Source organism: Schistocerca gregaria, chromosome X, assembly GCF_023897955.1.
Source record: "Schistocerca gregaria isolate iqSchGreg1 chromosome X, iqSchGreg1.2, whole genome shotgun sequence".
NCBI classification, from domain to species: Eukaryota; Metazoa; Arthropoda; class Insecta; order Orthoptera; family Acrididae; genus Schistocerca; species Schistocerca gregaria.
In genome coordinates this window covers 626,444,944-626,467,962 of record NC_064931.1, presented here as the reverse complement: position 1 = coordinate 626,467,962, position 23,019 = coordinate 626,444,944, and the positions used below count along the sequence as shown (strand labels likewise).

Genomic DNA, 23,019 nt, shown 5'->3' with positions numbered 1-23,019 from the left:
TAGTAGTAAAAATATTTCTGTTTCTAATAACTGACTTTATATCGTTGACTCTGTGCTGCTGACCAGACACTTCCTTCACGACTGACCATATGGTTTTAATTTTATCCCGTGAATTAGCTATTCTGCTTGTGTAACACATACTCTTTGTCTTCCTAATAACTTCTTAAGCACCTTACAGTTTTGTTTGTGATGGGTTACTCTAGCTCGATTGTGACTAATTCTAACGTTTTTATATAATTCCCAGTTCGTTCTACATAATATCCTTATCGCACTGGTCAACCACCCCGGCCGACTTTCACTGCTAGTAAACTGTTTAGAACATTCTAATGGAAAGAAACTTTCAAAGAGCATGAGAAATGTGTTAAGGTAAGCACTACCGTATGTTTGTCATCTATGTTATCGGCAATATAAGCATCCTGTCACTTTTGTCCCTTAACTAGGTTTCAAAAATTCTCTGTTGCCGTTGGATTAGCTTTGCTACATAGTTTGTAATTATATATAACATTTGTTTGAGTACAAAAACCTTTCAGTGTTAAAATTTGTGCCTCATGCTTTAAAAAGCCATTCACCCTTTTACTAACAGAACGCACACCTAGAAATGAAGGATGAATAAAAATACTGTCTATGGGTGTGCTACTGTTCCCTTGCTCTCTGACTGAAAAAAACACAATCTGCATCATATCATATAAATTTAGGAGATCTTCCAACATCCTTTTTGTTGCACCATCACATACAAAATTAATGCTGAAGTCACTACATATAACTAATTTTTGGTACTTCCTAGAAAGTGAAACAAGAACCCTCTCTAGCTTGAACAGAAATGCCCTAAAGTCAGAGTTAGGGGACCTATAAACAACAATAATTAGAAGTTTAGTTTCACTAAATTCATCTGCACCCGCGCAACATTCAAATATCTGTCCAGTGCAATGCCGTGACACGTCTATGGACTCAAATAGAATACGTACATGGCCACTCTCTCGCTGCGCAATGAACTCCTTGAAAAACAGCCAGCTAATCTCTATACCGTTAAAGGATGCCTCTGAATTGTCAAAATTTTTAAGTGATCCTCTGATATATCAATGATATCAGAGTCAGCATCTATAAGCAGTTCACTAACTTTGTCTCTATTACCGCTTTTATTTTAATGAAATATGCTAAGTCCTTCACTAATTGGATACCTGGACCGCTTTGAAGGTGATACCTTTGTTAGAGCGACTTCTTTTCTCTGATGTGGTATTTCATAAGCAAACTTCAATAAATATTGTACCTTGTGTAAAATGTTCAACTTTGTTTCGCGATTGGTTTGTTTGTTATGCAAATTTGAAATCGTCAAAAATTGCGAAACGATCTATTGTTTAGAAGGCTTCGTGAATGACACAACGTGCACGGAGTAATCTTATAAAGCATCCGTGCCCTTTGTCTACGAACTGTAAAAGCACATAATCTACCTTTTGAAATTAAGAAAGAGAAAAGAAAGTACAACCAGCAACGAGGTCCTTAAACATGAGGCGCTTTCTGATTGGGAAAGGTTGTTAGAAGGAACTCTGTCGCGTCCTTTTCAATCTGGACGGCTGCACAGGAGTTTTGTAGCCATCCTCCCGAAAGCGAGTCTAGTGGCTTAGCACTGCCCCACCTCGCACTGTAAATTCCAAACGATACAATTCTTATGGATCCACGTTACTCGTTCAGCAAGAAAAGTGGATAAGCAACAAATTGTTAAAATGAATATACAGTAAAACTTGTTCAAAATGGAATTGCATGGAGCTAAAATAATTTTCCAAATTGTACATGTTTCACGATTGCATAAAACTCTCTAGGCTACATAAAATTTGTCAGGTAACATGAACAAAAGTATAAATTTGTAGTTATGGAAGTATTTAAGTATCTTCATTCCCGCACAGCAGACGTTCATTTACTGTATATTGTACAGGAGAACATTAGACTATTACATTAATTGATAAATAATGCGGCATTTCTGTATTTTAACTATAACTTTAAATTCGTTTATGTTGTATGTACATATACGTATATATTATTTCCGTCAATTCAATAGCTTCTTCAGGCATATTAATTTCTCTACGGACATTATTTTGCTCCCATCCTTCTTTTATTTCTTCCTGATCATTTTCTGTGCTGCGGATTTCTATTAAATTTGTTGCTGAAGTAAAAGTGGAGTGAACTGACAGGTCATCAGTTCGAATGTAGTCATTTGCGCTACATGAAATGTTTCTTATTTTATGTAATTCAGCAACTGCTGCTGCATTTTCTTGAGCTCCAGGCCATCGAAGCGTCTTGTACTTGACCTCCAAATCCCGTTTTGCTGAAGCACTTGGTAGCAGTTACGGGCTTTATTTCCTTACTGTCAAGCCAATCTAATTTACTGCACCCAGGACAGAAACTGACCGTGTAAAAGCAGATGTACTTTGTGTTTTCTCAACACTAAGATCGACTGCACTAATAATCGCCTATTATGGGACTTGAATGTGTAAATAATCCCTGGTCCATGGATTGTGTGGAGATGGTTGAACTCAGCTTAAACGAGCCAGTTTCACGACGAAATAAATCTCGGTGAACAGCGTGGTATGTGTGTGCACAGGACACAATATTTCGGCAATCGACCACGTTGCCATCATCAGATGCGCTGATGTACATCAGCGTACCTGATGATAACAACGTGGTCGATTACCGAAATATTGTGTCCTATGCACACTCATACCAGTCTGTTCAGCTGAGATTTATTTCGTCATAAAATACGCCTGGATAAATTTAAGAATCACAAGCCAGTTTCACGCTTGATAACTTGAGTTTCTGGTGGCAGTTGCATTGTCCAGGAAAAGGAGAACTTGCTGATTTTCTTTTTTTTTCATTTTGCTATTAAAAGAGCCCAGCCATTCTTCCATACGACCATTCACCCTCCATTCCTTTTAACTACTTTGACCGGAAGCTTACTGACATCTATGTTTTTAAACAACGTGGTTTTGCCGGCTTTCTAGTCACCAATGGCTTCTCCATTTCACCAAACCTGTTTCCATACAGCAGTATAATGAGTCTTTCCTTTGACAGTTTTCCTCCGGTGAAACAAAAAAAAAAGTGTGTGAAATTTTATGGGACTACGTAACGTAAATTATCCTAAGGACGAACACATACACCCATGCCAGCCACCGGTGCTCTTTTCATCTAGAGTTGCTAGAGCCTCAAAGGCAGTGCGCGATCAAACAGTCACGTTTTATTGGCACTGAACGTGTGTTTCGAGTCATAGTTCGCTATTAGATTGTACAGTATTGTCTCCCATTCTGTTGCTACACTTTCCTGCATGTCTTAGTTTCCCCACACATGATGTTATGCCTAGCTTGGAATCTTTACAGGCAATTTAGCCACTTTCAGAGCCACACTCTATAAGATGGGTCCAAACAACGTTAAGTTTTTTGCCCGCGCTCTTACGAACCATTCCTACACTATCTCGTTAATTTCTTCATTCCCCGTCTTTTTCGTCTTGCTTTTCATTTACCCGTTCACTTTCATCCACTCATCCCGTTTCTTATCCTTGTTTCTTAATATATGGTTCAAATGACTCTGAGCACTATGCGACTTAACTTCTGAGGTCATCAGTCGCCTAGAACTTAGAACTAATTAAACCTAACAAACCTAATGGCATCACACACATCCATGCCCGAGGCAGAATTCGAACCTGCGACCGTAGCGGTCGCTCGGTTCCAGACTGTAGCGCCTAGAACCGCACGGCCACTCCGGCCGGCCCTTGTTTCTTACAGTATCATAAATTTGTGTTTTAATACATTTGGAGCACAACATTATTTTGCGCACAGAGTGCTTGTTTTTCTCACTCGCCTCGATTGGCTTAATCTTTTCGTTAAGTGTTAGCGACACATACTTCTTCTCCGATATCATGTTATCATTTAAAGTACTACTAGTCAAGTAAAACTCGCAGAAAATAAACGCAGGTAGTGCATATGGAATGCTTGACCTAGCCAGGTAAAATCATTGTTTAAAGGAAAAACACACACGTCTTTCGCTGCGTAAATTGCAATAGAGTGTTCTTAGGTGCGCAACAAACAATGTTCCAGTGTGTTCCAGCGGTCGTCAGTAACAGTGGAAAACGAGAAATGCCGACAAACAGAGCGCTCACAAACGAACCAATTTCTTTGATGTACCGAGACTGCGTGGAACTTGTTCGTTGTTGCACAGGGCGGCGCAGTTTGATGTCCACCCCCGCAGCGCCGCGATGAGCCGAACCTCTTTTCTTGGTTTTGTGCCGCTTAACAACAATGTCAGGGCTGCGCAGAGTTTATGTTAAAAGTACTGTCCTTGTAGAGTCATCAATAACTAATGTATACTGTAATACAGAAGTACTGTTCAAAAAATGGTTCAAATGGCTCTGAGCACTAAGCGACGCAACTTCTGAGATCATCAGTCGCCTAGAACTTAGAACTAATTAAACCTAACTGACCTAAGGACATCACACACATCCATGCCCGAGGCAGGATTCGAACCTGCGACCGTAGCGGTCGCTCGGCTCCAGACTGTAGCGCCTAGAACCGCACTGCCACTCTGGAACGGCAGAAGTACTGTGTAAGTTCTTTTCCGCATTGTACGATTAATTATTAATTAAGTCTTAAAATTTGCATTCCGTTTCCGCTTTAGACACATTCCACTTTACACAAAAAATTAGCATATAAAAGTATACTGAATGCGACGGGACTGAAATACTTGTACTATTTGGGCAGATTGCTGAACTACGCGCTTTCCGTTTACATCAAGTTTTACTGGATAAAGAAACAATTATTTCTCTTATCTCCCTGTTGGTGGCTACAGGGCTTAGTTACTTACAAAGACCAGCCACTCATCTGTGCAGCTTGCAGCATGTCACACCTATTATTGGGTCACATCATATTTCTCCAGGAAGCCACCTCCATCAAATTACCAAATGTTCCGGATCGCCATAATTGAAACTGGGTCGGACGCAAGCACTGTAAAAAATATAAATGCCATATGGCATTGTTGATTCAGTCGCCCGTGGGAAAGGATGCTGTTCCTCCGTGCACATTGGCCCCTTTCCTTGTGGATATGTGAGAAATCTGAGTGGTAGTTCGCAGCCAGCAGTGAAGCGGCAAGGACGCTTATTTTGAACGATTCGTACGGGAAGAGATCAAAATAAATCCACAGAACCTAATCAGCATCCACCACTCTATTACGAATTGTGTGGTTTACCTTAAATTGATCAACGGCCCAGGACGTGATAAAATTGGACGTCACTCTAAGAATGGACTAAAATTCAAACATTCTGATGGCAAAGGTGTCGATCGATCACACGGGACTTGGCGTCCGCACTATTACAGCTTCTGAACTTCCTTCGAGGTTCCGCTAGGCGTCATGATCAATGCCTTACGACCATATGGACGCATAGTCAGCCATGTCGCCGAAGAAATGGTCAACTTCTACGACATATCCCGTTCTTAACGGGGTGAGGCAAGTTCGGATCGAGTTTACACGGCATGTCCCGTCTTACCTCCGTATTAGTGGCTCTAGAGCGATAATTATTTACAGGATTCCCTTTGCACGTTCCACAATACCAAATGACGGACGATACCATGCCATAGTCGATACAGTTGTACGACAACGCGTCCAAGATGTCAGGCGAGGAATCCCCCGCTGAGCAGCTGCAACAGTAGTCCGGTGTCTCACGAACGGAGGCAAATATGGAGCTCGGCCAGCTCGTGATACCGAGATCCAAGACGACTGGGCTTCCAAACAGCATTTAGATATGGATACGGACGTATGACAGCGCAAAAAGAGGTAACCAAAATGGGGAAGAAAAGACGTCGCACACCATCGCACGATTGCTTTCTTCATATGGGAGAAGACGAAGGCGAATAAGCAGACGATGACAACACCACAGTGGAGAATGCAGGAGCCTCCGACGAAGACCGGCGTGACACCACTGAATGTAATGGCCTTCTCTACACCAGCGAGACCTTTAAGGCAGATCCCGTGTAAGTCTCAGAACTCGTCACAAGGCATGGCCATAATAGCTAAGGCTGAGACGGTCCGGCTATAGGATTCGTCTTGGCAGAACTGGGCCGATGACACGGACGAAATCCAGCCGCCTGGAAACGCGCGTATCATGGTTGAGGCGACACCCCCAGAGCGGCAACATTATAACTGACGATGGTCGATTCACTGGCGCCACCAACGGCGACCAGACGTACAAGGACAATGTGCTCCTAACATGCAAGCCCCACAACACGTAAGACGTCAACAGGCGTTCCGTATCACAACCATTAATATTAATACCACACGATAACGGATAAAGACAATATAGGTATCGCACTTTTACAATGCGCCAGGTTAGCCGAGAGCGCTAATGCGCTGCTTCCTGGACTCGGGTAGGTGCACCGGCCCCGGAGCGAATCCGCCAGGTGGATTACCGTCGTCGGTCGGTGGGCCGGCCAGCCTGGATGTGGTTTTTAGGCGGTTTTCCACACCCCGCTAGGTGAATACCGGGCTGGTCCCCACGTTCCGCCTCAGTTACACTACTCGTAGACATCTGAACACGCTCGCACTATTACATTAATTACACTCGATGCAGACACCAGGGTTACACTAATTCCGTCCCGGGTGGTACGGGGTGGCGCCACAAGGGCGTCCGGCCACCCCTTTCCACTAACTTTGCCAAATTCGTTCCTAACAATACCGACCCTGCGTCAGCGCGGGCATGGCACCAGTGAAAGATAGAAAGGTATCGCTCTTTTACAGGAAGTATAAATCGACAAATTTCCGTAGAAATGAAAATGTTGCAGATATTTTTATCGCTATTTTACAGGAAGAGTACGTCGACGCATTCCCGTCCCTCTATGGTTACGACAACTTGATGTCACCAGCTTCAGAAATCGGTAGTGGCATAGCGTTACTCATTAAAGAAGGCATCGTAGTGGAGGACGTCATCTAACTACCATCGGCACGCGGAATGGCTGCAACAGTACTTGGAGTGTGGCTTATGAGCATTTACGCGCCGTCAGACACGGACAAATCAAGAGAACTATAACGCTTCTTAGCAGAAGAAATAGCCCCCGCTCTTTCTAGGACGGCACGCTTATCACATACTCGGCGGCGACATCAATTGTGTGCTGGAGCCGAAGAATCAGTTTCCACGCTATAACCCGTGCCAAGAAATTAGACCATTGGTACGAGATCTGCAGTTAGTAGGTTCGTAGGAACACATTCATAGAGGCCGAACCGGACATACATACGTAACTGGTCACTCCGAGAGCTGCATCGATCGTGTCTCGCGTCTACGTCACGCGCCGCCTCCCACATCACATCCATGACGCACAACTATGGCCACCGGCCTTCACTGGTAACATGATATACAGGTTGTTACAAAAAGGTACGGCCAAACTTTCAGGAAACATTCCTCACACATAAATAAAGAAAAGATGTTATGTGGACATGTGTCCGGAAACGCTTAATTTCCATGTTAGAGCTCATTTTAGCTTCATCAGTATGTACTGTACTTCCTCGATTCACCGACAGTTGTCCCAATGGAATCAACATGTGTGGGCTGATGAGAATACGCACGCAATTGTGCAATCACGTCATCAACACAGATTTTCTGTGAAAGTTTGGGCAGGCATTGTTGGTGATGTCTTGATTGGGTCCCATATTCTTCCACCTACGCTCAATGAAATTACATATGGGATACTCTACCTGTGTTGCTAGAACATGTGCCTTTACAAGTACGACACAACATGGTTCATGCACGATGGAGCTCCTGTACATTTCAGTCCCAGTGTTCGTACGCTTCTCAACAACAGATTCGGTGACCGATGGATTGGTAGAGGCGGACCAATTCCATGGCCTCCACGCTCTCCTAACCTCAACCCTCTTGACTTTCATTTATGGGGGCATTTGAAAGCTCTTGTCTACGCAACCCCGGTACCAAATGTAGGGACTCTTCGTGCTCGTATTGTGGACGGCTGTGATACAATACGCCATTCTCCAGGGCTGCATCAGCGCATCAGGGATTCCATGCGACGTAGGGTGGATGCATGTATCCTCGATAACGGAGGACATTTTAAACATTTCCTGTGACAAAGTGTTTGAAGTCACGGTAGTACGTTCTGTTGCTGTGTGTTTCCATTCCATGATTAATGTGATTTGAAGAGAAGTAATAAAATGATCTCTAACATGGAAAGTAAGCGTTTCCGGACACATGTCCACATAACATATTTTCTTTCTTTGTGTGTGAGGAATGTTTCCTGAAAGTTTGGCCGTACCTTTTTGTAACAACCTGTATAGTTGCACGATCGCCTTCCAAAGACGGCAGGTCTGGTGAAGCCGCGGCCTGTGGAAAATGAGTGTCGTCAAGTTATCGAAGAAGTTTAGCAATCTCGTGAAGGGCGTCGACGGATTTACCATACGACATTACGTTGATGGTTGGTGTTAAATCCAGCCTAGTCGTCAAAATGGGCTGTCTAGGAAACCTGCTTTCTCGGATCGCTAGATAAATAATACAAACAAATCGTATTAATTAGTTTTGTCACAAATGGAAAAGATTAGAATACTTTACTTCGTGATTACATATATGTGTAGCAAGCAAAGGGCGACCTACAAAATAAACTAACTTCTTCAGTGTAAACTATTCCTATGTCACTGCTATACAAGCGCCTAATCTTGAAGCTGCCATTCGACTGGACCGCGACCAGTCGGGCGCGACGCTTATGTCCTCCACACATAGAGGCCACTGCTGTTGCGTTGTCGTCCTGGAGAGGGGTCAGTTAGCGTGCGATTGGCTGACGTCTTCTCACAGCCACCTCTGCTCTATCGTCCCCGACTGGTGTGCCGGCGCTTGACTTGACGCCGTAACAGTTGGAATGTAGCAAATCGGTGATACGGAGTGCACTGATTGCATCGGGGCGCGAACATTCACCGTGGGGACGGCAGACTTTAAAACTTCTATTTCACAATATTACGAAGCTGTACCAACCAGCTTCCCTCTCCTGATGGAGAGTGCTGGTACAAAAAGCCAGGGCAGAAATCATTGCTATTTTGGGTCCTCATCTGGAAGGGGCCGCAGTCAGCGCGAGGACACTAGACCAAGTCACAGACGAACGTACATCAATGCACCATGTCATTAATCAACATAAGCGGCGCCGCAGAACCCTATTACATACCCTAGACACAAAGGACGGCACACATCTGACGACACAATATGACATGGTAAATCCCTTCGTTGATCATTATACCCGATTATACACCAGAGAAGAACTCGAGATGGTCCTACAAGGCGTTATTGAGCCGTTCTTCGGGACGCTAGATTAAAAGACGGAGGCCATACTACTGCAGGAAATTGACGACCATGAAGTGGTAGAAGCTACAGGCAAGGTGGCTCCCAATACGTCGCAGGGGCTGGACAGAATACTGTTGTTAGTTAGTTAGTTCAGATGGTTCAAATGGCTCTGAGCACTATGGGACTCAACTGCTGTGGTCATTAGTCCCCTACAACTTAGAACTACTTAAACCTAACTAACCTAAGGACATCACACACATCCATGCCCGAGGCAGGATTCGAACCTGCGACCGTAGCAGTCGCACGGTTCCGGACTGCGCGCCTAGAACCGCGAGACCACCGCGGCCGGCTTAGTTAGTTAGTTACATGTTCCATTGATCATTAGAATGATTCTTTGATCGAAATGATATGGAACGAGTCCGTTTACAGGATGTGTATTCATTATTGGTGTTAACGTTGCCAGCTGGTGTGGCCGAGCGGTAGAACAGCTTCAGTCTGGAACCGTGCGACCGCTGCGGTCGCAGGTTCGAATCCTGCCCCGGGCATGGATGTATGTGATGTCCTTAGGTTAGTTAGGTTTAAGTAGTTCTAAGTTCCTGGGGACTGATGACCTCAGAAGTTAAGTCCCATAGTGCTCAGAGCCATTTTTGGCTCCCTGTTGGACTGAAATCAGCCGCGAACTAATGTCTCCCGACATGCCACTTCCGCCTGTCTTTGTAAAGGGACTGATCGTCCCAATATGTAAACCTCCAGGTGGCATATGATTCAGAGAATACATTTTTACCAGACTGAAGGTGACGTGACCAACAAGAATACGCACTGCGTAGGGTCACATGAGCCGACAACCTTCGGCGGCGATAGCAACATCCAGACTGCAATCGGCGAATACTCCGATTGGATAACACTGGGGTAAGCATGTCGACTACGTGGAGCTCTGATATCCATAGCCTTCGATCGAGCCTTTGACGGGGTCAGCCACGCCTACATTACGGAAGTGTTGACACAAATGAGGTTCTCACAGCCTTACATCGCCATAGTGATGCTATTACCACACTTAGCCACCTCTAAAGTGCTTGTAAATGGCCAACTGGTTGGGTCTCTTACTATTACGAGATCAAGCCGACAAGCGTGTTCCTTATCCACGGTCATATATGCACTGGTCCTTAAACCAGTTCTCAGCGGCCTCCACCAACGCTTCACAGGACTAACGATACGGGGACACACTTTTCAGTTTAAGGCTATGCGGACGACCTATTACTGGTGGTGAAGAACGCATTGGATTGGATCAATTGATACAGTGCCACTAGGGGTAGCTGTAAACGTGGATAAATCGGTTGCCCTGAATATTGGTGCTGGACTACTGCTGACTGAGTTTAACCCTTCCAGATATGGACGGTATAATGTGCCTGGAGATCGTGTTCACGAATGACGTACGACGGACGGCGGCGATCATTTTCAAGAGTTTTCTCTGACTCGTCCGGAATGGTGTCAGAGCGAACGGCTTGCATGCTTTAAGACATGATTCAACGGGTCGCCTGCGTAAGTACCTACTTGACATCGTGTATCCCCGCTACATACACATTCTTTCAATGCCGAAGACAATCACTCGAGGCATATTGGCAGCATTTGGATATTTCGTCAGCACCGAATTGCTCTTCAAGATCCGACACAATGCCGCGATTCTACCTATTGCTAGAGGATGCTTTAGTTTCGTAGACATTCAGATTCGCACGATGGTGCTTTATCTTAGCGCGATGTTGAAAACGTGGAGTAGACAACAGCCGAGTCTGTCGGAACTCTTGATAGACGAACTGGCACCAGCTTGAATAGCGCTATGCATATAGTTGTGTAATTAGGACTAATCGGTATGATTAATTACGTAATTAGGACCGATCATAATTCAGTTTCCCGACCAAAATGAATAAAGTACACAAACCTAACATTCCTCTTCTGCATCTGGACAGTTTCCAGGTGTTGGGAAGTGTACTTGGGCTTTTCGTCGAGAAGGACCAGGGTTCGAGTCATGGAAATGACACGGCACAATTTTTGAAATTCCTGCCCAAATTCAAAATTCCCGCCAAAGTTAGAAATTTCCGCCAATATCGTAGGCGAAGGAGGTGAGGGGGAGAGGAGGGAGTGGGGATGCAGATGGGATCCATGTGCTGGTTGAGAAAAACACAAGGCGTCATCCGGGGATAGTGGTGGGCGTAACTGGGAGGAGGGGTAATAAATTGATCAAGTTAATTAATTTGCATATCAATTTCATATCAAAATTACGATCATGCCCCCATCTCCCTACTACTCCTGATCTCCTCTCTGCCAATATTCCAGCCCAGACGTTGATGACAAAGCGAACTTGATATCCACGGTCGTGGGTAACGTGCAGGTTGACATAACACCAATGGTGGGCATTGTGCATACTGAAGACACCATCACGAGCGAGGATTTATGAAATCGTCGTTGGCCTCCTGTTGTTGTTGGAACCATTCGCTGACAGCGGTCAACAGGACGCAGGTATTGCGTTTAAGAATTATGATAGATGTGCAGCCCATGCTCGTGAAGCACGTCAACGACCGTGCCGTGAGAGACAGGCAGCTGTCTGGATACGCTACGTGTTCTTCGCTGGGCTTCTTGGTGTATGACCTCCAGAATAGCTTCCTCAGTATCTGGAGTACGGCGATGACGGAAAGAGAGAACCTGTCTTCCGAAGGTGAAGCTCCAGATGACGAAAAACGTTTTTATCTGGGTGACGCGGACAGGATCACTAGTACCATATTACCGCTACGGTCGCAGGTGCGTATCCTGTCTCGGGCGTGTGTGTGTGTGATGTCCTTAGGTTGGTTATGTTTACGTAGTTCTAAGTTCTAGGGGACTGATGACCTCGGAAGTTAAGTCCCATAGCGCTCAGACCCATTTGAACCATTTGAACTAGTACCATATTCAAGAGCGGCAACACCAGCCTGTTTATCAGATGCACCAAGGACCAGAAGCATATCCACATATTCATCGTCTGTGTATGCCATACATCTGCCACACTGTTTTAAGATAACACAAGAAGAAAATGCGATATGTGTGCGAATGTACATAGGGTCTGCCATGGACGTGGTAGTCCTCTAGCAACTACTCCCTATCCAGTGAACCGCGCATGCAGTATACAGTCGTCATTAGTTGCAGCGGACTGTTCCACCTAACGCGCATCATCTCTCATACACCTTTTGTTTTACATGATTCATCACGACTCCACTAATTGTGAAACGTTCGTTCTGGAATTATATTGTTTCCCTAACGGTTACAGACGTGATATTTCCACATTGATGATGATGCTGATAATAATAATAATAATAATAGTATGCGTTGAGATAATTACTTAACAGCATGTGCTTCTCACACTCAGTGTTGAAAGGCAATATTAGTGGTGGTAATACGTACAAATGGTAATTGAGTTTGGAAATTACACTCCTGGAAATGGAAAAAAGAACACATTGACACCGGTGTGTCAGACCCACCATACTTGCTCCGGACACTGCGAGAGGGCTGTACAAGCAATGATCACACGCACGGCACAGCGGACACACCAGGAACCGCGGTGTTGGCCGTCGAATGGCGCTAGCTGCGCAGCATTTGTGCACCGCCGCCGTCAGTGTCAGCCAGTTTGCCGTGGCATACGGAGCTCCATCGCAGTCTTTAACACTGGTAGCATGCCGCGACAGCGTGGACGTGAACCGTATGTGCAGTTGACGGACTTTGAGCGTGGGCGTATAGTGGGCATGCGGGAGGCCGGGTGGACGTACCGCCGAATTGCTCAACACGTGGGGCGTGAGGTCTCCACAGTACATCGATGTTGTCGCCAGTGGTCGGCGGAAGGTGCACGTGCCCGTCGACCTGGGAACGGACCGCAGCGACGCACGGATGCACGCCAAGACCGTAGGATCCTACGCAGTGCCGTAGGGGACCGCACAGCCACTTCCCAGCAAATTAGGGACACTGTTGCTCCTGGGGTATCGGCGAGGACCATTCGCAACCGTCTCCATGAAGCTGGGCTACGGTCCCGCACACCGTTAGGCCGTCTTCCGCTCACGCCCCAACATCGTGCAGCCCGCCTCCAGTGGTGTCGCGACAGGCGTGAATGGAGGGACGAATGGAGACGTGTCGTCTTCAGCGATGAGAGTCGCTTCTGCCTTGGTGCCAATGATGGTCGTATGCGTGTTTGGCGCCGTGCAGGTGAGCGCCACAATCAGGACTGCATACGACCGAGGCACACAGGGCCAACACCTGGCATCATGGTGTGGGGAGCGGTCTCCTACACTGGCCGTACACCTCTGGTGATCGTCGAGGGGACACTGAATAGTACACGGTACATCCAAACCGTCATCGAACCCATCGTTCTACCATTCCTAGACCGGCAAGGGAACTTGCTGTTCCAACAGGACAATGCACGTCCGCATGTATCCCGTGCCACCCAACGTGCTCTAGAAGGTGTAAGTCAACTACCCAGGCCAGCAAGATCTCAGGATCTGTCCCCCATTTAGCATGTTTGGGACTGGATGAAACGTCGTCTCACGCGGTCTGCACGTCCAGCACGAACGCTGGTCCAACTGAGGCGCCAGGTGGAAATGGCATGGCAAGCCGTTCCACAGGACTACATCCAGCATCTCTACGATCGTTTCCATGGGAGAATAGCAGCCTGCATTGCTGCGAAAGGTGGATATACACTGTACTTGTGCCGACATTGTGCATGCTCTGTTGCCTGTGTCTATGTGCCTGTGGTTCTGTCAGTGTGATCATGTGATGTATCAGACTCCAGGAATGTGTCAATAAAGTTTCCCCTTCCTGGGACAATGAATTCACGGTGTTCTTATTTCAATTTCCAGGAGAGTATTTGCAAACCACGTTGCTAGCCCTACTGGTGACGTATGGTCCTAACGAAATGTAATGGACCTGAACGTGACAAGAATAATAATTGATACTAACCGATGGGACGTCCGCCCCCGGTAGCTTAGGGGTCAGCGCGACAGAATGTCAATCCAAAGTGCCCGGGTTCGATTCCCAGCTGAGTCGGAGATTTTCTCCGCTCAGGGACTGGGTGTTGTGTTGTCCTGCTCATCATCATTTCATCCCCATCGACACTCAATTCACCGAAGTTACGCCAGACACCGGCTCAGATCGACGTCCACATGCATTTGTACCCCGATAAGACTTTCTACCCCTCCGCCAAAACTCACTGGATCTGTGACCACACGATCCGCTATCGTTTTACTTCTGGCGACAAGTCTACGCTAGGATATTGGACTTTTCTCAACGAACGACACTGCGTCAAGATACGCAACCCACGCCATAAGCAGTATTTTTTCCAATTTCTTACGGAGCACCTTCGATGACCAACCTCGTACCTGGAACGTCGAAGTCCTGAGAAGCTGAAAACTGTATTAACCGAACCGAACTGAATAGATCTGCTACCAAGAACCCACGCCCACGCAATGAGAAGACACATTTGGACGAGCTGACCTAATGTAGGCGGAGATACGTCAGGAGCTCCTGTAAGAACTGGTCTTCAACTACAAGTCGCACGACGACTTTATATTAGGAAAAAATCCTTATTTATTCCTCATAATTTGTTTTTAAAGAAAAAAGAAATTTGATTTTGGCTTTGAGAAACTTTTTTTTTTGTTTCAAAAGATTGCTTCTTCGCCACTAAGACGAAGGAGACTCATTTTTGTTTACTGGAAGGAGAAACCCGTAAAACTGGAGTCTTTGTTTTCTTTTGAAAAAATAGTGGTAAAAAATGGTGGGTCGTGAGAACCAAAAAAAGAAAAAAAGCGGTCTAAGGCGCTGCGTTCAGAAAAAAAGTGGCGTCAAATCGAAAGATTTGCAACGGGCGAACGGTCTACCCGACGGGAGACCCTGGTCAAACGACATTTTATTTTATACCGATGGGACCATAGAGGGAGAGGCACAGAAAATGTGTTTGGAATCCAGTAGATGCAGTGGTAGAAGCAATTCGCGTCCACGACGTGCAAAAGGCTTCTTTAAAAGACGACCAATGAAAACGAATGTACTTACATTTCTGTGTTCATAGTACGATAAGTGCAAGTGTCTTGTAGAAGCCCCCACCCTAATCACTGTATGACGATTAAGATGCCAGCACTGTACCACGCAGACTATATTTAGCAAACAAAAATAAATATCCCATGACCCCGAATCGAACACTCGATCTCCTGCATGCTAACCGAACACGATATCCACTGCACCAACTGCACACCACTACTCCTGATGGCGGTAGTTTCCATACACGTGAGTACAATGTTGCCAGACTGTCAATCTTGGCCTACCGGGACCATCCGACCGCCGTGTCATCCTCAGTGGAGGATGAGAATAGGAGGGGCGTGGGGTCAGCACACCGCTCTCCCGGGCGTTATGATGGCTTCTTGACCGAAGGCTCTTCTAATCGGTAGAGTAGCTCCTCAATTGGCATCACGAGGCTGAGTGCACCCCGAAAAATGGCAACAGTGCATGGCGGCCTGGATGGTCACCCATCCAAGTTATGACCACGCCCGACAGCGCTTAACTTCAGTGATCTCGCTGGAACCGGTGTATCCACTGCGGCAAGGCCGTTGCCGCCGGAAATATGCGCAGGACAAAATTTTGTGAGAGACCTTTTTTGTCTTGTTAGTGTGTTAGAAACCGTGCTGCGGAATCCGAGTGCGCGAATTTTTCTTCACCCTGTAAATAACATAAGCGATTCTATCGCACTTTCCTGGGCACCTGACTGAATCATTGAATCTGATGATCACCTGCTGTCCAGCACAACGTTCTGATCTCTTTTACTTTATAAGTCGTCGAGGTATTCGTAACGTAGCAAACTATTATGAGTTTTAAGTTTGCTTTGAAAACGCAACCCGGAGGAGAGATGTTGGTTCTCACACTCGCGAAGGTGACGCTGGCTACTGCGCCGGACGAGCGGTGTACTTGGCCAATGCTGTTTGCTCATACTCTTTACGAATCTGAAGAAGTACTATTAAATATTAATCGATCTTTTCATACTTTGTATTCCAAATTCTATCGATGACAGAACGATACTGCTAAAGTTTCAAATTAATAATTTCAATACTTTTCGAGATATAAAATTTTACCTAAAACACATAATAACTGTGATGGCAGTGTCAACTCTGCTTTTATCGGCTAAACTAGTATCTACCATTGCAGAATGAAGGGGCAGATAACCTGGAACCTATCCAGGTAGGTGGACTGATTGTTGAAAGGATAGTGAGAGAGCAACGTGTCCCGCCGCAGTATTCATATATCTGAGAACCTACTCCATGTTCTCCGACCTGGGGCAGTGTGTTTTTCACGAAATCTAGGAATATAGTATCTCCGTGTGGTTCTTTATTTATCGTTCGCAGGATATCGAGCGAGATAAAGGCAATCTGAGTTTCACACGAACGATGGTTCGTAAATCCGCGCTGATTTGTGGACAGCAGCTTTTCTGCCTTACAGAAATTTATTGTATTCGAAATGTTCCAAAAATTCTGCTTCAAACCAACGCTAAGGATATTGGTCCGTAATTTTGCGAGTCCGTTCTTTTACCGTTCTTATGTTCAGGAGTCACCTTTTTTTTTTCCAGTCGCTTGGAACTTTTCGCCGGGTGAGAGTTTCGCGATAAATTCTAGCTAAGTAAGAGGCCAATGGTGAAGAGCACTAGCCGGCCGCGGTGGTCTAGCGGTTCTAGGCGCTCAGTCCGGAACCGCGCGACTGCTACGGTCGCAGGTTCGAATCCTGCCTCGAGCATAGATGTGTGTGATGTCCTTAGGTTAGTTAGGTTTAAATAGTTCTAAGTTCTAGGGGACTGATGACCATAGATGTTAAGTCCCATAGTGCTCAGAGCTATTTGAACCATTTGAACCTGAAGAGCACTCTCTGTAAAACTGAAATGAGATTCCTTCCGGGCCTGGCGACTTATTTGTTTTCAACTCTTTCATTTGCTTCTTAAGGCCAGCGATGCCTATATCAATGTCCCATTTATGGGTGTTTGAGCGACGATCATATGATTGTATGTCTGTATGATCTTCCTGCGTGAATGGTTTTTAAATGCGAAATTTAAAAATTCAGCTTTCCTTTGCTGTCTTCTATTGCCGCACCAGATGAATAGGAACCTTCGATCCGCTTAGCGATTTGAAGTATGACCAGAATTTTCTCGAGATCTCGGCAAGATCTTTCGCTAAGGTATGACGGTAGAAGTTACTGTCTGCTTCGCGCATGGATCATTTTATAGACGCATTAATTTGTATTAACTTTCGTCAGCTGACATTCCTGCATTCTTTTTTGAATCCAGAGCGCAACAATCTTTGTTTCCGACGCATTTTCCGAATTTTATTATGATACCACGGTGGGTCCTTTCTGCCCTTAATCCACTTAACTAGGCACATTCTTCTCCAAAGCGCGATTTACAGTCAGTTTAAACTTTGCCCTTAATTCCCTTACGTGCATCATACTGGAATTCAGTGATATCCATTCATTCTCTAACTTGCATCCCTGTCTCTTATTGGCAACAAAATTTTTGCCAATGAAAGCGAGAGGTCTTGCATGCCGTTGGCAACTTCATTGTGCTACAGTCTATTAATCTTCACCAGCACACAAAGCAGAGCTACTAACATTAGGTAACTTTCAACTGCATTGAATTTGAAATCACACATATGTTAGTCCGACAGTTTAATAGAACCACCTCATTAAATGAGTGTACTTAGAACAAATAGATGATAATAAGCGTTAATGTGAGCTATATCACTGTTTTCGGATAACGTGATGAATAACCTAAGATTCATTCTCTACAGTCTCTAACATTATTGAAACACCATTCTGTAACACCCTTTATTTCACATTTACGACTTCAAGGCAGAGACCGGTTTTTCCGAGTTAATGCATTTTGCGATGTGTAAAGAGTTGTGAAATAAGTTACTTCTGATACACTGACACCAGCTGTTACAATGTGCATCGCCCAAATGTAAGTGTCAAATCACTTTTAATATCTATTCTTTCTACATGGTTCTTGTTGACAGCTAGCAATACCACTGATTTTTTTCGCACGACTCATCAAAGAACTACTACATTAAACAATAATTATACTTTCCATATACAAATCTTAGCTATAAGATATTTGCAAAGGAATAGCTCTTACCCTGCAGGAGATCCATCGTTGCACGTGACATTTGGCGTAGACAGGAAAATTCTCTTCAGGGCATTTTCTTTCTCTGTGTGCGTATTGCGTGATAGCTTGAAAACATAAAAAAGTATTTGTCAAAAAACTGAAGTAGAATATCAAGAGGCAGCATTTTACATACAGGAAGCAGGTGAAGTTTACGCAAAATTTGAGCATTCCAATGTGTATCTAAATTAAATGGAAATTTTTTACCCGTGTTTCTTTCAGTAATAGATGATGATGATGATAACGAACGCAGTTATGAAAATAAAAGTAACATGTGGGCTAAATTAGATTACATGAGATTAGACACACTGTTCGTTTCGCAGTGAGCACATCATCGAGGAAGTGCACCATGTCATTGAAAAATACATAATAAATATTTGAAAACAATTGATATCCTAATGTGCATTCCGTGATGCTTAAGTGAAAAGGTCCTCCAGGATATGAAAAAAAAACAAAATACGTTTTAATTAAGACGTTCAACACAGACATTAAAATGTATATACACTGAAGTACATAAGATAATTCCTAGGCTATTACACCCAGTTATTGTCAAAACAAAAACAGTTGCAAGGTTTTCTCGCAAAGATCGCAATACTGAAACGAAGTTATGGAGAAGTTGCAACAGTGTAGTGTAATTAAATTTCGCAAATACATTTGTCTAGGTAAGAGATTTAACTGATTAACACTACAGGATCACAGGTTAATGTAAGTGCTAGAAAAGCCATTGCAAAGGTGAAATGCTGGTACCTTAATAACCGGTGTAACCGCCAGAATGCCTGTAGACGTGTATGCCTTGTATTGTACAGGTGCTGTATGTTAATTTGTTCGATGGGATTCGATGCCTGTTGCACTTGGTCGGGCACTACAGGGACGGTTTATGCTGGTTGTGGATGACGCTGGAGTTGTCGTCCGATGATGTCCCTTCTGTGTTCGAATGGAGACAGATATGGCGATCGAGCAGGACAAGGCAACATGTTGACACGCTGTAGAACATGTTGGGTTACAATAGCTGTGTTTGGGCGAGCGTTATCCTGTTGGAAAACACACCCTGGAAGGCTGTTTGTGAATGGCTGCACAACTGCCTCTGGCTACAATTGTGTACATTAACTTTTACTGTGTCTTCGCTGCAACAGAAGTGTTTTTTTTTCAGTGGAAACCTGAGGTACACGTGTGTGAATGTTCAACCTTTTTATCATGCACAAGTGCTGCCAGCTGTTGAGCATCACTATAAAAATATCAACAAGCCAATGCAGCAATGTGCAGCAGCTCATGGCCAACAGAATACACGGATGTGGTTGGTTCGCTATATTGTAATGTATAATGGAACATTGTTATTGTTATTTTGCATGATACTTATTGAATGATCACGTCACTGTTTTTTACGATAGAGAATTTTTCGTAATTAGTTATATGAGTCCATAAAATGAGGCAAAATGTACAAAATACGTTTTGAAAACGAGTACATATTTTTGTATAAATCTTGCATCTAAAATTATTAAAAAATCATGTAAAAGCATTACCACATAAAGAAAAATATTCCTTCCTTTAGAAAAAAATTCCACTAGAAAGGTTAATGCCAGGCAGCTTGCTCTACCAACTTCTTTACTCTGCATTTAGGTCTATCCGACTCTTTACTGCTTGTTACACTTGTAAAGGAGGATGATACAGCCTTAAGAAACTACAATGACTCCAACAAATACGACGCAGAAGTGCTGTATTAAAGCAAGAGAAGTGTATTCTTCTTTTTTAACATAACACCCACAAACAATGTTATTCCAATGATGCTGCCTTACAAACAAAGGTAATTTACTATTTCACTATGTCTTATAATAGTCAATACCTTTTTATCAATCATCGACTCGGTGTGTGTAGGGACAGGCTGAGACCTGCAGAAATGCGATTTAAGTCGAATATTTTAATTCAGATGCACACACAGTGCAGTGCAAGGCGTGTTTCCTCGATACGCATATCCTAATCCTCTCACCACAGAGAACGAAGAGCAAAGTGTCAAAGAGCAGTGGAGCAACAACATGTGGTTGATACATAATTCAGATATTTTTGAGTACAGGCTATGTTGAGACATTGTGTTAAGTTCTTGCTCGAGTGCTGTTTTGGGTGCAGATCTACATTTAACGCCAGGCAGCAAATTATTTATAATGCATACAAAATTACCGAACTATCAGTTTAATAAGTCACAGCTGCAAAATACTAACGCGAATTCTTTACAGACGAATGGAAAAACTGGTAGAAGCCGACCTGGGGGAAGATAAGTTTGGATTTCGTAGAAATTTTGGAACACATGAGGCAATACTGAACCTACGAATTATCTTAGAAGATTAAGAAAAGGCAAACCTACGTTTATAGCATTTGTAGACTTGGAGAAAGCCTTTGACAATGTTGACTGGAATACTCTCTTTCAAATTCTGAAGGTGGCAGGGGTAAAATACAGGGAGCGAAAGGCTATTTACAATATGTACAGAAACCAGATGGCAGTTATAAGGGTCGAGGGACATGAAAGGTAAGCAGTGGTTGGGAAGGAAGTGAGACAGGGTTGTAGCCTCTCCCCGATGTTACTCACTCTGTATATTGAGCTAGCAGTAAAGGAAACAAAAGAAAAATTCGGAGTAGGTATTAAAAGGAGAAGAAATAAAAATCTTAAGGTACGCCGATGACATAGTAATTCTGTCAGAGACAGCAAAGGACTTGGCAGCGCAGTTGAACGGAATGCATAATGTCTTGAAGGGAGGATATTAAATGGTCATCAACAAAAGCAAAACGAGGATAAAGGAATGTAGTGGAATTAAGTCGGGTGATGCTGAGGGAATTAGATTAGGAAATGAGACACTTAAAGTAGTAAAGGAGTTTTGCTATTTGGGAAGCAAAATAACTGATGATGGTAGAAGTAGAGAGGACAGAAAATGTAGACTGGCAATGGCAAGGAAAGCGTTTCTGAAGAAGAGAAATTTGTTAACATCGAGTATAGATTTAAGGGTCAGGAAGTCGTTTTTGGAAGTATCTGTATGAAGTGTAGCCATGTACGGAAGTGAGACATGGACGATAAATAGTTTGGACAAGAAGAGAATAGAAGCTTTCAAAATGTGGTGCTACAGAAGAATGCTTAAGATTAGATGGGTAGATCACACAACTAATGAGGAGGTATTGAATAGGATTGGGGAGAAGAGGAGTTTGTGGCACAACTTGACCAGAAGAAGGGATCGGTTGGTAGGACATGTTCTGGGGCATCAAGGGATCACCAATTTAGTATTGGAGGACAGCGTGGAGGGTAAAAATCGTAGAGGGAGACCAAGAGATGAATACACTAAGCAGATTCAGAAGGATGTAGGCTGCAGTACGTATTGGGAGATAAAGAAGCTTGCACAGGATAGAGTAGCATGGAGAGCTGCATCAAACCAGTCTCAGGATTGAAGACCACAACAACACAACATATTTTCCTGCATTTACACAGTTGACAGATACACACATATCCACGTAAAATACGCATTTTTTTGCTGGTCATCTGCATTTTGGCGTACACTACCAAATTTTTCTTACCGATTCCCAGATTTGCCGCCACTGGATAAAAAGTCTGCAGATCACGCTTGAACGTCATTATTTTACACTGTCAAAGTATCTTACCTTGGCATATGTACGAGGAGTATGCAGAGTATGTTTGGCATAATCGTAGTGTGTACGACCGTGTAAAATATTCCACCGATCGGCATAAGACATAATGCCGGCATAAAGCCTGAGCATATGTCCCATTTACGACAAGCGCGCGTGTGTGTGTGTGTGTGTGTGTGTGTGTGTGTGTGTGTGTGTGTGTGTAGGCTGTTATTGATTGATAGTGCTGAAAAATAAATAAAGTTATTTGTATGTTTGTATACCATCAATTTAGCACCTACAACTACATTGTCAAACTTGATTCCTCTTAACTGCTGGCAGTCGACAGAAAGTCGATGCAGAAGGCTGCTTCTGTGCCTCATCTTCGTGTCCTGCTCCAGCATTGGATTAGAGGCTCCTTGGGCTGGGGAAGGATACTGTTGTGGCTGTGCTACGATATATTCGAACGACAATAGGTCCGCAGACATCGGGAGGCACTAGTACGTCGCGAAACACATTCATGTCCTCGTCTTTAACAAGCACGGCTTGGAGAAGTGTGTCACGTAGCAGGAAACAGCGCATGACTGTGTCAAAGATGAAGTAGCGAGCAATGACGCCTCATCGGGAGGTATGTATTCTCACCACTCTGTTGCACTGCCATTTACGTTGAACAATTTTCGTCCTGAAACTTCCTGGCAGATTAAAACTGTGTGCCGGACTTACACTCGAAATCGGGACCTTTGCCTTTCGCTGACAAGTGCTCTACCAACTGAGCTACCCAAGCACGACTCATGACCCGTTCTCACACCTTCAGTTCTTCGCGTGCTTGGGTAACTCAGCTGGTAGAGCACTTGCCTGCGAAAGGCAAAGGTCCCGAGCTCGAGTCTCGGTCCGGCACACAATTTTAATCTGCGAG

The 23,019-nt window shown here is 44.3% G+C and overlaps 1 protein-coding gene across 2 annotated transcripts in view; it reads right to left on the bottom strand.

Moving 5' to 3' along the window:
- The window catches only part of LOC126299088 (palmitoleoyl-protein carboxylesterase notum1), a 347,427-nt gene that overhangs the window by 166,828 nt on the left and 157,580 nt on the right, over nucleotides 1-23,019 (bottom strand). For both annotated transcript variants that reach the window (XM_049990760.1, XM_049990761.1), the window contains one exon: nucleotides 18,477-18,571. In XM_049990760.1, the coding sequence (XP_049846717.1) occupies nucleotides 18,477-18,571 (95 nt within the window). The remainder of the gene's footprint in view (nucleotides 1-18,476; nucleotides 18,572-23,019) is intronic.